This window comes from Tachysurus fulvidraco, chromosome 5 (assembly GCF_022655615.1).
Source record: "Tachysurus fulvidraco isolate hzauxx_2018 chromosome 5, HZAU_PFXX_2.0, whole genome shotgun sequence".
Lineage (NCBI taxonomy): Eukaryota > Metazoa > Chordata > Actinopteri > Siluriformes > Bagridae > Tachysurus > Tachysurus fulvidraco.
Genome location: NC_062522.1, coordinates 15360280 through 15376562, shown reverse-complemented (window position 1 = coordinate 15376562; position 16283 = coordinate 15360280). Strand labels below are relative to the sequence as shown.

Below are 16283 nucleotides of genomic sequence, written 5' to 3'. Positions count from 1 at the left end.
CACTTTTAAGTCAAATGGGTTTGGCTTTGTGGTGTCCTGCCTCCCACAGGTTGCTTTGGGCACTACAGTATAGAGCTGTGAATAGTCCCACTTCATGTGCCAGTTGTATTACATAATAGGAATTAAAGTGCTATTTGCGTCATTCACTAAGGGTGCAAACACCACCCCTCAACAATCCTGTATTCTCTAAGTACCATCTATTTCTGAAGAAGAAGACGTCAAAGACATGGTCTGAAAATGTACAATTAAAAAAACACTGCTAGAAAAAGCCATTACTTCTAACAATGTCGTAAACCAGACCGATATTTAAACCTGAATTATTTCAGTACTAAATGGTCGAAGAAATTCAGACTGAACCACACAATAAATAGCCTCCAACATTCATACGTATATGACTTCGCTTCTGAAGAAAATAAAAAAACAGTTCTGTCAAAAACTGGATCTGTATGTGTGAATGTCGGTGTGAGAATTGGTTTGTGTGTGTGTGTGTGTGTGTGTGTGTGTGTGTGTGTGTGTGTGTGTGTGTGTGTGTGTGTGTGTGTGTGTGTGTGTGTCTGTATCTGTTTGTGTATGTGCACATGATGCCCTGTGATGAACTGGCCTATTTTCCCGTCGAGTGTTTTCCTTGTTATGGATTAATCATAAAACAAAAAACCACAAATATATATTTTCATTTCCTCAGAGAATATACCACTGATGCTTACAAATCATCTTTATTGTAATTTCTATACATGATTTGACAATCTGCACATGCACGTGATTATTATAGACAATCCAAAAGGTTCAACTGCAGTGGGTACTGCTACAATATAAAAACATGAAATAATTACGTTTAAATATTAGACCATAACAAATGAAACCAATTAATAGTAATCATATATAGATATAGCCACATGTGCATCTTCCAGATGTGGTTCTGTGTTTGGAAATAATTGGCAAATAGTAGCTAATCAGTCACGTCTGAGACACGCAGAATCATCAGTACTTAATTTGTCTTGACAAACCACTGGTTAGATTTTTATCAGTAAATTTATACAATCAAAACTATACATTTTGTTCCTCAGAACAAAATACAATCTTAATACATAAATCTTAATGTAAGTGCCTTAGGAAATTATGACAGTGTTTCTCGTTTTTGTGCCTTCTTTGCTAAAAAAGAAAATATATGCCTCAGTGTTAAACAAAAATTCTGGATATTAGTTCATCTTTGGACGGAAAGAAATTGTTCATATTCCGATGGATTCAGCTTAACATCTCATCTGTGTTGGTCGTCATAGTATGGCTCTGGCAGCTACTATAGGACTGTAGCCTCTTCCATGGCACTCACCCATCTTAGAAACAGTACACAGATTTAATTAAAATGTGTGATTGGCACATTCTGCTATATCTGCATAAAGTGATGTGTGTTTTACCTTTGTGCTGTGTGTGTATCCTGAGCTTTAAATGTGTAATAGAGTGTAGTGTGGTGGTAGAGCTGAAACACACTGCTCTCTCCTTCATTCTCAGACTTTACTGAGAAACCTAGCAGAGGAAGGGACTCACACGCAACCCTCTCCTAATGAGAGAGGAAGTGGAAGGAAGAATAAGTGAGAAAGAGAGAGAGAAAGAAAGAGAGAGATATATATATATACAGTTTTAGATTAAATATTTTCCTCTACATTTTATTATTTCATTATTTAGATAACTGAATTATAAATGTTTATGTGCATTTTACCTCAGGCTGTGGATATGTATAAAGGACTTTATCTTTGAGAAGAAACCACAGGCTCTTCCAGCTTCGTTTGCTATTTCGACTCCTCTGCAGAGTCCCACTCATCTCACCTTCAGAATCTGTCACCTGCACAGTGTAAAAAAAAAGACTCTTTGAAAGATAAAATTACACTTTATTGTTCTCTTACTATCCTGCCTCGATGCCCAATGATGACTGAGAAAGGCAAAGGCTCCCCGTGACCCGAGAAGTTAATGAAAATCAAAATTAATGAATGAAAGAATGAATGTTCTCTTACTTAAAACCCAACTAATTTTTTTTTTACTGCTACACACAAAGTAAATAACTATCTTCCCTCTTCTGCATACAGGAGATCACAGGTACCATGATTGGTTAGTGCTGTTGTGATTGACAGAGGAAAGAGAGGACACCTTCAACCTGGCTAGAGAGCAAGGCCAATTTTCCTCTTTTGCCTCCAAGCTATTAATACAGTAGCTGTGACATGGACATTCAAACCTGGAATCTCCTAAATAAAGGATGAATGATTTTTGCTTTGTTTATATTTTAATCACTGTTACTGAGTACTACATTTAACCCTGGAAAAGTAGCTAATCAAAATTTACTCAAATCAAAAAACTACAACTTACAAATGCACAGGAAGCAATAGTAATGCTTTGCTTTACTTTACTAAATGCTTTAAAGGAAACCATTTGGCAATGTTGAAAATGACATGATTCAAAACCTATGGAAAATGCAGCATTTCACAGCTCAGCATCCAACCTGTGCAAACATGCCATTAGCCTTTAGCAAACAAAAAAGTTAGACTATTTAGCCATGTTTTTGATGCTTTACAGAAGAAAAGCTGTATTAATCTTAAGATGTCATTTCAGTAGCTATAGTTATGTTTTCTTGAATGTAATAAGAGCTGCTATAGCTTTTAAATAATGCCAAGGTTAACAGGCATCATACTGTAGACAGAATAGAAAGCTAAATGTCCAAATGTCTTCTGGACTACTGTCTAGAAGACAAATATTATTTACTAGCATATTCAGCAGAGTCAAATCACCCAAAAAGGACAAATATGAAGAGAAACCATGACACTATGCAGTTAGGACATTGCATGATGTGTACGAATGTACTCTGGTACATCCAGGAACATGCCAGATGAGGCAGCACACTAGGGAGTATACACTGTGTTATAGTTTGAGACATACCACTTATAATTGGTCACTTATCTCTCTTGAAAATGCCAGTAGCAAAAAAATCAAAGCAAAAAACAAAAAACTTGGACAGGAATAACACAAGATCTTTTTGGCTTTGGCTTTTGTGTAAGGCATGCTTGCTAGATAGCTAACTGTGTAGCTAAAAACACGTTTGAATTAACATGATCCAACTATTTACTGAATCTAGAAAGCTACTGAAATTTCAATGGCATTTCAGATGTTAGCATTCTGTTACCTCTATTTTTTTTCTTTCTTTTGTCTTATTATACTTTTTTAATCTATTATTTCTATTCATTCTTATTCTTTTTTTATCTATTATTTCTATTTGTTCATATTTAATTCCTAAATGTAAACTGAATACTGTATACAACTGCATGTGTGACAAAAAAAAAAAAGGTTTTCATCAGTTGAAATATTACTCTTATTTTAATTCTGAGTATAACAGTGTGTGTGAACAGAATTAAATACAGATTTTATGTGCACAGTTACCTGGTTGAAGGATAAGTGTCCTTTGCGGCTCCTCCACAGACTGGATGGGTGAATGTTCTGGAAAACGGTAGAGAGTGGCCGACTGGAGCTTCCCATTAGCATAGAAGCATCACCTTCTGAATACATACATTTGGGTAAAAAGTTAAGAATTTTAAAATTCAAGACAGCCAGATCACTTTATATATCAGAGATCCAACAACAATAGGCTGGGCATGAAAGCCTTCAATATGCCACTACAGCTGTTAAACCCTGACCTGCTTTCATATAATGCTTCGCTTTAGATTTTTTTCATTCACTAAAGCACACACAAGAACTTGCCATTTTTGCAAAGCTCACTGTAGCACTTATTGCACACTTTGGCTCGTCTGTTCTTCATGTATTTCAGAGGGACTTTGTTTCTACAGCAGTCTCTGCACACAACCTGTGACAAATGATGTGTAAAGAATATGATAAATCCATCTGGTTAACTATGTCCTTGAGGTGTGTGTGTACTTTTGTGTGTGTAATTACCTTGCCACAGGCATGACAGTGATGCCTTCGGTGTGTGAGGCTGAAATGGACGGGGCAGTTCATACACACTGCTACCTGAGAAACAGAAACCAGAGGTGGAGCGTTCTCCCCGAGACACACCCCTGACTTCTCTCTAACCTAAAGAAGAAAATAGCTGTCAGAATTCTAGTCTCACTTGTTATTAATGATCTCAATGATTTAGTGCAAGCATACAAAATTTGCCAGAGTACAATCATACCAAATGTTAGCATATTCTGCTAGAAAATAGCTAGATAAAACCCAAGCATCTAACTGTAAGACAAATATAGGCTTACAATAACTTAAAACCTTATTTCCTTATTTCACTGTCAATAGCAGCTAGATTGCAATCAAATGTCCAAAATATAGAAATACTTAATTTGCTAATTGTTATGTATTTTATGTTTCTAATGTTATGCTTTCTAATGTGATATCTTTAGAGATGCTCTTATCACTGACAATAAGCACTGTATCTTGTACTTAATGTGTGTGTATTCATCATCTTTTCATATCCTAGCTTTACCAGGTGTATCTCAGTGTGAAAGGGAACATAATGAATTTAAAAAACATAAAGATTTTTGCAGTGCATTATGGGATTTTTCAGAGACAAACGTTCTAGTACACTCGAAGGATTGTGTGATTGAGACAGCCTTAAAATGACTGGTTCTCCGATTAGTGCTCTGACTCCTGAACAAGGGAGCTGACACACAGCTGATTTCCACCACAAAACAAAAACAAACAAACCATAAACCCCTTTTCAGTGTCTCCAGACCTAATGTAATGCTAGAGAAGCCTCAATACTTATTTCTCGTCTGTTAAAATTTTTTTTCACCTACTGTTCCGTTTTTGTAAACATTTCTGTAATTTTAAGTGTTTTTGTCATTTTAACACAGCAGTGGATATTAGTAAGGCAACTGTAAGATTCTCACTCCTGTATCATTTATGCCTTCAAAAGCTTGGACAGTAGCTGTCAGTGAGTGGGTGTCACTCTTCCCACACTACATTTAATGAGCCATCACTACTGTAGCACCTTCAAGTGCACAAAATCTTAGCAAGTTAAAAAAAAAGTACTGTTAATATTCTACATATCTTTCTGTGGTCAGGTATCATGTATACCTCTGTGGTCAATCAGACAAATCAGATCACTTTCCAGACTGTATAGAAATTAAAATGATCTGTGGTGATAAATAAAATTGTGTTATGCAAATAGAGTGTGTGCATTGAGTTTTTTTTTTTTGTAATTGGGAGGTGTGATAACGGCCTTTCACACATCCAGCCACAGAAAACAGAGTTGCTAAGTGCTAATTGGCAAAAACTTGGACAACATGAACATTTTAGTTTTCTACAACAGCCATCTGTTATGATACCTGAGGAATTTATGCTTTTGGAAAACATTTCAGTAAATATAGCAAGTTTAGATGCCCACAAATAGATCATGCAGAATTTTTCATACTCCTAGGCACTTGAGTGTAATAATAAAAAAAAAATTTTTTGTAGTTTTTGCAGCCCAGGGACTCCTTTAACTCTTCTTCAGTACAGATTTTTTTAGACATGAACATAAAACAAGGGTACAACCAAACTCCAGGTTCATATTTTATATGTATGTAATTATATTTTGACTAAATATTAAAAGCCATAGAGATATGGCTTTATACTGTTCTTGAACTCTTCACCAACACATATTCCATCTTTAACTATTAAGTAACCTGTCTTAAGTATTTTACCTCAAAACAACTTGAAGGTTCTATCAATAACGAGCCAAGATCAGCTACTGTTCGATTCAGAGTAACAAACCAATCATCCCTCTCAATAGAAGAGCTGCAAAAAAGAGCATATACACAAAATTCAAACAGAATGGTTCGTATGAGAAAGATATATACAGAGATAGAGTCTGGGTGGGTGGGTGCATCTTACCTTGCTAACAGTGTGATACTAATGTCTTTCACTTCAATCTTTAAAGCATTCTCAGTATTTTCAATCAAATGTCTAGTAACCTGAGACACACACACAGAAAGAGGAGATAAACAACAACAAAGGCTGTAAATAGCACAAAAGAAGCAAAGTATAAGTTTATTAGTTACTAGCAACTGTGAATGTTACCTCCATCCCTGTCAGTCCCAGAGTGTTAATAAGTCTGTATTTGCCATCTTGCTGGGGGTACGTGTAAAGCATTATATCACTCATCTGCAATAAAACAAAACAGAGAAGCGATGTCAGCAGACAGTAACTTTTACAGAAGAAAAATCACTTTTTAGGTTAATTTAATGGTTTAATGATTTGATCTGGATCTGTATTGTACAGTTTTCACCACAAGAGGGCAAGAAAAGTAGCATATTCACTAGAAGTGATTCTGTTATGAAACCCACATGTATAAAATGTATTTGGGAATGGCTTAATTTTCTATAATATAGCACATGAATACAGTTTTTACACAGTTAGACATGGTATATTGTATATCTTCATTCTATGTCACTGTATACTAGACCCAGGGTTAACACTGAAATAATAATAATTAAAAAAAAGATATGTGTATCACACTAGGACCAGATCAAATACACTCCTGCTCTTGAACCTGATTGCATATATGTCACAAATACATCATTTATATGTCGCCTTGTTGAATTTTATAGACAATGCTATTCTTTCACTTCTGTCTAAAATGATAAATTTTTACAGAAATTAACCCCACACCCTGGGACTGTACCAGAGATTTAATTGTAGCCTTGTAACTTCACTTTCAGTCACTATGTAAAAGATATTTCTGGTTTAAAGTGACGACGTGACATACGGCTAAGTATGGTGACCCATACTCAGGATTTGTTCTCTGCATTTAATCCATCCAAAGTGCACACAAACACTGTGAACACACACCCGGAGCAGTGGGCAGCCATTTATGTTGGGGGGGGGGGGGGGGGGGTTCCGGTGCCTTGCTCAAGGGCACCTCAGTCTTGGCCGGCCCGAGACTCGAACCCACAGCCCTAACCATTATGATTCTACTTGACTCTTCATTATCAACGAAACAGACTGTGTATGCGGGTATGATAGCAATGACGAGCTGTGCATGTAGGCCTTTATTTTATAACATTCAGTACCTCTAAGAAAACTGTATAGTTTTCTAAACAGTTTTCTTATTAGAAATAGATTGACATTAGAATACACAGATTGAATACAAACATAATTATTCTGTGTAATTAAAAATGAACCAAAATTATTAACATTTTCACATTTTAGATTACAGTCTCAGGTCTGAAGACTTGTGTACTAGAAGTTTGTCTCTCTCTTTTTCACAAACAACACAGAGTTCTGAGCAAAAAACATCCTGCCAGGAAATCCAACTCTAAAATAACAAGGACATCACCATGTGGGGGTGTGGGAAAAGCAGAGCAACAGACAATAGGGCTGAATAAAAAATCCTTTGTTGACAAATATGTTGTCATTTGTGACTGAAATAGTAAAGGGTCGTAAAGGCTTTAGCACAAATCCATAATAAATAACGTGACTAACCAAGAATAGGTGTCGTGGCTGTTTGCACTTCCTGCTGACCTTCATCAGGGTTCCCTCTTTCACAAACACCTAAACACACACACAGGTTGAAATCATCAATAAGCTTTTAACCACATGCATTGTATAAGAAGTTAATATGGTTTCTCACCCTCCCAGGCTGAAGCAGGTTCGTTAATCCCTGAACACTGTGCTCGATATTGACCAGACGCAGAAGATCTGCCTGAGACAACACAGAGCATACTTATGTGTACTTACACACATTTTTTTGTCCTGACCTATTCCACTAAAGGTAAGCATTGCTAATGTACAAATTTTTTTTTCTTTTAAAGAATGCATTTACACATGGATTTTGAGGACGTGTTTTTATTTATCAATTCATCCTAATTTTTAGATTTTTACACTGATTGCCACATTGATTTTTTTTCCCCATTGTACAATTTTCATTGCAAAACAGCAGACACTGACTTAGTCTCACACACCCAATGCATATAACTTACTCCATTCTTGAGGCTGTCCTTTGCCTGAGCAGCTACATCTGAGACCATCAGCATAGCAGCTGAGACAAAAAAGTAAAATAAAAATGATTAGATTTCAATATGTACCTTTATAAAGGTTTGCATCCCCCATGGTTTAAACACTACATGGGAGTGAAACCAGGACATGAGCTATTTTAGTACTCCTATTCATTCAAACAGAAACTAGGAGATAAGAGGAAAATGACCTTCATATTACTAAGAGAAGAGAGAAATTGGCTACTACAAGAATAATAAAACATAAGGCATTTAATTAATATTATTGGTAGATATATAAAACACAGATGTATGTTTAATAAGATTTAATATTTTATAAATTATGAATTATTTTAATGAATGTGATGTAGTACAGGCATGGGTTCATGTTGCCTACCTTGTGTATCCTCATACTCTGTGGAGCCTTTTGAGAGATTAAATTTGTAATCTAGTAAAGATTATTTAGAAACACACACACACACACACACACACACACACACACACACACACACACACACACACACACACACACACACACACACACACACACACACACACACACACAGTTATTTTTTTATTTATATTTTTTTTAACTTTTCATTTTGAGTTGGTTTGAGATAAAGCAAAGGTTAATCCATAATGAAAGAGGAAACAGAAGTAAATGTTACATTGGTTTAGGATACAGTTGGGACACAATAGGTCTTTTGTAGCATTGGATGTCCTGCTGGTGGACAGTTCAGTTCTAACTGATGTGGAATGTGTGTAATGTCTAATGCAAATTTGGACAAGCAGAGCTGCTGAGTTTAATATGTTACCTGTTAGAAGCATGCTGTATTGTAGGACTCGCATTATCACTTGCAGCAACTGTTGCTTGAGAGCACTGATGTCCAACTGCTGCAAGACAAGAGACACTGAGCTACTAAAATTCATACATAAAGGGAATCTTACATGGCCTACAAAACAACAATGACCTATGTGCCTTGATACATATCCAAATACATCTACATTGTATTTCATGCTTATAGGTAATAGTGATTGCTGTGTTTAGCATTACTGCATGAGTTACAATAGTGGGATATGGGCTTTTTCTCCCAATTAAAAGAAGGCTAATTGATTACATTGATTGTCTGGATGCAAAAATCAACAGTGGAGATAATGATAATGAAACATTTATATATACATTTACCATTTTATAAATTATTCCACAAAAGTCCACATAAAAGCTTTTCTATCACTGGCCTGATATCTGCAATATTATTAAGTCCAATATACAATAGCCATATAATGTACACAGACAATCCTCAAATCTTCTGTAGTCAGTGGGCTCTGGTTTTGGCAGGGTTTTGTTAAAAGTGCAGCAGAACTAAAGACATGTGTGACATGATATCTTACTGTGTTCTCCATCTGCTCCATAGTCCTCACTTTGGAGTCATGCTGGCTAATAAAGGAAGTGAAAACCGAAAATTCTGATTTCTTGGCCAAAAGGATGTCAGCAATACCTTCCTTCTGATCCCTGTGAAAGAAAAAAGCATGGAGTGAATAAAAGAAGAAATATAGATAAGAATCGATGTGACATGTAAGTGTGGATTTGTGAATTCTGTTTCTCACCATTCTTTAATGCGGCTTTCCAGTTGGGTGTGGAGGTCTTGGTGGAGTGAAGAAATTGCAGGTAAATCATTCCAAAGACTCATCAGCTGCTCATCTGCAGATACAGTCTGTAGTAGAAGAACAAAGATTAACTTTGTAAATTCCAGTGACTCTCACAAGGCACATTATTTGTTATGCCTTACAATGGTGCAGAATAAGTGTACAGTATGCATGGAGTACATACCTCATTTAGAAGCTTTAAAGTTTTTATGTGCCTTAAAAAAAGAAAAAGATAGAAAGATACAAGCTTCATTTAACCACAATAAGAATTTAAGATAAGTAAACTAAGGTAAAAAAAAAAATCATTCAAAAAAGAAATACAGAATTATGCGCTTTTCTGTGAGTTTGATTTGTGTTTGGTGAAGCATTTTACTTCAGTCAGTATGTTTGTACAACAATCAAATCAAAGTGGAATAAATCTAATGTTTGTTTCCACAGGTTTCCACACATAAGATCTTTTTATTTACCTGTAAGTCAATGACAGCACTCTTTTCCACTTCTTTTTTTTGCTGGCTGTATTATTCCTTCAGTCCATAAAATTCAACAAATCGATATCCAAATAACTACCAGCTACAGTTCAGTAGGTTCATCCCTAAATCTGCTTGTCGACTCGGCCTATTGTAATCTATCTCTTCTGTTTTTGAAGTGTTGCCTTAATTCGGTTTACTCTACACTCTATTACTTGCATATAAATGCAAAGTGTAGCTTACAGGTGTACTCTTTACAGAACTGGCCATTTTCTGTTTTCATACTATACCACATTTCCTAGAGCCATTTTTTTTTTACTTCTAATAAAAATTTACTTATTGTTTAAAGCTTTTCATATGTTGAATTGTTAAAATAACTGCACTCACTGTGTCTCACTATCCAGCATCTCTTTCACAGTGTAAAATGCTCTAGAACAATTAACATTCTGAAATCAGAAAAAAATGCACTCTGTAAAATTCATCTTTTAATACACAGACACCAAATATACAGTAGGCTGAGACTCACATACAGACTGCTATACAGGGCTTACCAGTCTTTCAGATGCTCTTTTCTCATCTTCTTTTGTATACACAACACCTACAGATACGCTTACCGTTCCATCTGACCTCACCATAGGTGAGCAAATTGTGTAAGCACTAAAAAACAGAAAAGACTGTCAACAGACACAGCTGTAAATATTTAAATACATTCACACAAATTTGACTAACTGATTGACCAAAATACCAGGATATTCATGAATCTTTCCCCCATTTTCTCCCTATGTTGATTATCTGCTTGTTCCCAACCACCAACTAGCTCGCCCTTATCATACAGCTACCAACCAGGGAGGATAAAAGCTAACAGGTGTTTTCTCCAAAACAAGTGAAGCCAACCCACTGCATCTTTTCAAACTGCTGCTCATGCTTCATCACAGGGCAGCGTAACACACTCAGAGGGAAGCACTATCTCTATTTTTCCACATACATACGCTAACAGATACCCACGATCGACTATTCATAAACAGTGGAAAGAATATACAATCCCTTCCAGATAGAGAGCATGGCCAGTCTTGCTCCCTTGGCTCCTGACCACAAATGTTTCCCGCTAATATGAACGGATTTCTGTTGCAACTATGGAACCTAATCACAATTGCCAATAAAGATTGAACTAAATTTTAACAAAAAATATTTTCATGTCTGTAAAAGTTAAAATGCATAGAAACATACCTCTCTGTCTCTTGCACATTTTCTGAGCTTTTGCACTGAAAGCTAGGTAGGCTGCTCATATCCACATAACCATCAGTATCATTGGCTGAACTCTGGATTCTTTGACTCTGACTGGATGGTGATAAAAGGCGCACCTGCACATTTTCATAGAGTGGACTTGTGTTTAAAACATTCTCATAAATTGACGAGTCCACATTGGGGGAAGAGAAAGAACGAGGTTTGGAAAGGGGTAAATTTTGTACAAAAAGGGAGTGGATCAAATCATCTGACTCCACTCTTAACATATCCCATGTGTTGGGACTAGCTGAGCCAAAATTGTTATCCAAAGCAGTGCTCACACCTTGCTTGTCCATGTCCTTGTGTAAACGAAGAGAAGATGGGGATGATGGCACTGAACGGCCATATGCTCTGTGAAGCTCAGGGCTTTCTGTGCATTGTCTTATTAAATTTAACTTCCGGCAAGAGCTCTGTGGACTTGACTCTGAAGAGGACCTAGATGACATGGAGCGACTATCTGTCCTTCTTTCAGGTTTCCTCAAAAACCGTAATGGTAAGAAGTAACGTTTAAGGCCAATGTCAAGTTTCCTATTGCAGGCAGTCACATCACTTTGCAGAGCAGGTGTACTCTTTCGGATTGGACGCCTTGTGATAGAAGACAGCTCAAAAGGAGGTGGTATGTCAACAGCAGGGGGGCATGAACGTCCTGGAGAGAGACATCCTAAAGAACCTGTCAAAGCAGGCAAACTATCTCCAAGGTAATTATGTCGTGTGTAGTATGACTGTGGGTGTAGCATTAAACGTCCTTTTCCAGATATTGTGGTACTCAGTGGATCCAGTCTGGGTGTTTCCACAGATATGGAACGCGTCATTAAATACTTCCTGGTCTGCAAAAAGTCATTGGTTTGGATTTTTGGCTCAGTTTCTTCATAGACATGCTCTTCTAACATCTTTGTTGCCATAACTGTCTTACCACATAGAATGTCTGCGCTTTCTAACTCTTGTCCATCATGACAGTACTCGTACATCTGCTGTGACTTTTGCTCTTCAGGTTGTAGAGAGACATTAGAAGAGACACTTGGTATAGAAGGTGTATTGCAGTCACCTGCTTTAAACTCAGATTTTTCAGTTTCTGACCCATCCTGAGCATTTTCATGCATTTGTCTTGTCTCTGTGCTTTCTACTTCATTTAAGGTCACTTCAGGCTCAGATGAGCAAAATGAAGTGAAGCAATGACCTGAAAATTCAGACAGTATTTCAGCTTCTTTCTCGGATTTTGGATAAACTGTTGGATCCGACTGAGAGTTTCTAAACAATGAAAGATTTTTCACCTGCTTCTTTTGTTCCTGTTCCTCCACCACTTTACTTCTCTCCTTGCCAAAAGTAGATAGTGATCCACAAGAATTCTTTGACTCCTCGTCCACAGACAGCATTACTGTCTCTCCACAGTCACCCACATCTTTAACCCCTGACTTCCAACAGGACTCAATATGTTCAAGGAGATCACAGTCTGAAATGCCATCAGCATCTGCCAAGGCCTCACCTGCATCACACACCTCGGGAAACATGGTGACTATATCAGCTCCATCTGGTGTCAAAGCATCTGTGTTCAGTCCATTTATGTACATATTATTAGGGCTAAATCCATTTAGAATTTTTTCTTCAGTAAACACATCATTATTATATGTTTTGTCAGACAACATTACTGGTGACAGAGATTTGTTTCTATTTATTCCATCTTTGTGCACTAATTGCTTGTGAAATGAGCATGTAGATGAGAGCCTGGAATCAACAGGTGTCACAATTGATCTTGTTTTACCATTCACACCGACCCCTTCTTCTTCCATACATAACAGTCCCTCCACTTCTTGCATTTTCTCCTCCAATTTACTGTAGGCGAGAAGCTTCACTGAGCCTTGTCCTTTATGGAAATGAAATACCTCCCTTTGTTCTAAACCCATCTTCCAATCTAAGCCATTCCCCTGTGCCAGCTCCTCCCCACAACCCAACTGTTCTAGGATACTGTCCTTTTCTTCCTGATCTGCTTGTGCAAACTCCTTCCATTGCATAAACCGCTCTTTACATTTTATGTCTTTCCATGGTTTTTGTTCCACATCCTCTGTCAGTCGTGACTCCTCCCATTGTGTCCATACCTCCTTCCTATGATTCTTCAGTAGGTGCTGTTCTGCTTTAGCAAGCTTTAGGGTTTGTTTAGTGTGTCTCTTTAAGTAATTATTTAAACCGTGACCCTGCTTTGGGCTTGATCTTGCTTTGGAGAAAATAGATGGTTTACATCTTTGATTCTGGCAGCACTTTTCAGGCACTGGCTGACCAAACTGCCCATTAGGAAGACACTGGGCTTGGATCTGGGACTTGGGATTCATGTAATGTTCCAGCAATTCTGAAATGTATAGGAGACAATTCAGGCATTGCTTAGGCAGTGTTTATAAAAAAACAACAACACAGAATTCCTGCTTAAACTCAACATTATTTATTAAATTTGAACGTATCCTCATAGTTACAAGCTTGTTAGTACACAAATCTGATGTTTGTTTCATTAAAGTCAGATTACTAATTAACAAAAGCTGCTACTTCAAAGTTTTATTCAAATCTTTAATTAATATTTGGTTAAAAAAACTAGATTCAAAAACAACAAAACATCTGAAATCCATTACAGACAACTTTAATACAAATAATACGGTCAAAACCAAATCCTATAAAATCTCAATAAGTCACTTTTTTCATGCATCACTTTCATCCATGTTATTAAGCCTTTGTCAACGGCAGTTGTACATGAATAAAGTTTGGCCCAGTGTTGTACATTTACATGATACTTTGTAGAAACAGACATCATTCTTAAAAGTAAAACCATTCGCTAACATTCCCATAAACTGAATGGAAACTTAGAAAATGAAAATTTGAAAAAAAAAAGGAAAAAAGAAAAAGAAATATACTAAATATAGTAACTTGTTAAGTATGGCAAAAAAAAGTGATTTTATAATAATAATAATAATAATAATAATAATAATAATAATAATAATAATAATAATAATAATAATAATAATAATAATAAACACTTACCAGCACTCATATTTTCCACATGATTTATTGCTATCTTACTGAAGCTCAGGTCCCTACAGATTAAAGGTCAAATTAATTTGTAGACCTAATGATAGAAATATAAATAATTGTTTCAAAGTTTAACAGGTTGAATACAGCCTTTGTCAGAAATGCATGTAAAGCAGTAGAGAGTGTGATATACTGTAGTGGTGTTGAGACTGGGAGTGTGATGGGAGGTGCCTGTCTCTCTGAGCTTCCTGAGGAAAAGCCACTAGATAAACGGCAAAAATAGCAACTGGGAACATGTCTGTCTTTAATACAGCATGCACAAAAATAGCTTAGTTAGTTACTTTTATATATCATAACATGATTTATCTTATTTATAGATTTCTTTTGTCATCAGTGAAGATTTAGATTTGTTGCCAGTGAAGTTCATGACTAAACTAATGTTACTTGATCCCTGGCAGTGGAACTGGTTAATAGAAATAAGGTGACTATTCATGTCAGGGTGAGAGGATGTACTAAGCAGCAAACAGGAAGTCTACCTCAATAAAGCTCAACTTTGGGAAACGACTAATGTGTGGGTAATAATATTCATAAGGTTCTATTCTAATGACTAATGTACTATACATATTTTATTATGCATATGTACGTAAAATCACTTCTGTAACAAATAAACTAAAAATACCCCAACCACTAACTTATAGTAGTTAACAAAGTATATAGAATAGTTCAAATAATGTACATGCGCTTATAATAGAATAATTTAAATTTTTTTTTCAAAAATTTAAAATGGTGTAATCTGCTGTATCCATGCACAAAGGCATTATACAGCTGCATGACATTTATTTTTAACCTAATACTGAATCCTGTCATCAAATACCTTAAGACAGGGGTGGCCAACCAGTCAGAGACCAAGAGCCACAATTTTTACTGTGTTACCGCAAAGAGCCACATCATACACATGGGCACACTTGAACATCACATTTTTTTCACGCACAATAAAAAGACACAAATACAAACCTCGGGAACCGCGGGTTGGCCACCCCTGCCTTAAGTTTTAAAATTCTTGAAATGTTTTCTCCAGTTAGTAAAATGAAAAAAAAAGACTGAAACCAAATACTTAATAATTTTGTAACAAGTCAAACACATTTAATGAGATTATTTAGCATTATTATGGCCTTTCTCAAATCTGTTTGTGCCAATGATCCAGTACCTTATGACAGAAGGCTGTTGTGTGAAAAGGCTGTGGTTTGCATGGCTAGGGCCTTTGATAATCCTCCAGGACATCCTCAAGCACCATCTGGTGTAAATGTCCTGGTGGGAGAGGAGCTCACCTGTGCAGTTCATTATTTTGTAGGTTTTTACTGTCAAGAAGAGTTCAGTACTCAAACAGCGTTAGGATGCTCTTGATGTGGTCCGAATCCCTTAAGGCATCTGAGGTTTTAGAGGAATTGTTTATTCTTTACGTAAGATTTAACTGGGAACTTTGGTGACATGGAGTCAATATATTTAAAGCTGTTCACTGTCTTATCTCAGCTCTGTTAATGGTGAGAAGAGTGTGTGCTAATTATTAAGCCAGTTAATCAAAATAAATTTCTAGTATTAAGTTCACTGCATCTTTTTCCATACTACGACCACATACATGTGTATGGTAACGGTGTACTGTAAACAGCCAATGGACACATCATAAATCTGTAAACAGGAACAGTTAGCCATCTGTTTGTACTCATTCTGCAACACATAATAGACAATAGTTGCTGTGCTGTAGTCCCACAAGTTCAGTTTGCTAGTCTCTCTCTCTCTCTCTCTCTCTCTCTCTCTCTCTCTCTCTCTCTCTCTCTCTCTCTCTCTCTCTCTCTCTCTCTCTCTCTCTCCCTCTTACTTCACAATGACCATACTATTAAAATGCATAAAGCAGACT

General features: G+C 36.5%; 1 protein-coding gene across 2 annotated transcripts; it reads right to left on the bottom strand.

Moving 5' to 3' along the window:
• Positions 1-697: 697 nt before the first annotated feature.
• Positions 698-14571, bottom strand: LOC113642784 (FYVE, RhoGEF and PH domain-containing protein 5-like). 2 transcript variants are annotated; one of them, XM_027146437.2, is made up of 21 exons: positions 14381-14571; positions 11303-13700; positions 10627-10732; positions 10463-10521; positions 9793-9823; positions 9570-9676; positions 9354-9474; positions 8777-8855; positions 8359-8409; positions 7950-8008; positions 7601-7672; positions 7453-7521; positions 6049-6132; positions 5863-5942; positions 5673-5766; positions 3931-4068; positions 3739-3841; positions 3421-3536; positions 1715-1837; positions 1413-1555; positions 698-1331 (listed from the first exon to the last, which is right to left on the bottom strand). In XM_027146437.2, exons 1-21 carry the CDS (start codon positions 14388-14390, stop codon positions 1295-1297), a joined length of 4080 nt encoding a protein of 1359 aa, XP_027002238.1. In that variant the 5' UTR covers positions 14391-14571; the 3' UTR covers positions 698-1294. The 2 variants fall into 2 exon arrangements, with proteins under 2 accessions (XP_027002238.1, XP_027002239.1); XM_027146438.2 differs by having other exon boundaries at positions 8777-8852.
• Between the last annotated feature and the right edge of the window lie 1712 nt (positions 14572-16283).

Coding starts and splice junctions, on each gene's coding strand:
- LOC113642784 (XM_027146437.2), bottom strand. Junction 10,522..10,626: donor AAAGAGCATCTGAAAGACTG/GTAAGCCCTGTA, acceptor TTCTGATTTCAG/AATGTTAATTGTTCTAGAGC. Junction 1,838..3,420: donor GACACTTATCCTTCAACCAG/GTAACTGTGCAC, acceptor TACACTGTGCAG/GTGACAGATTCTGAAGGTGA.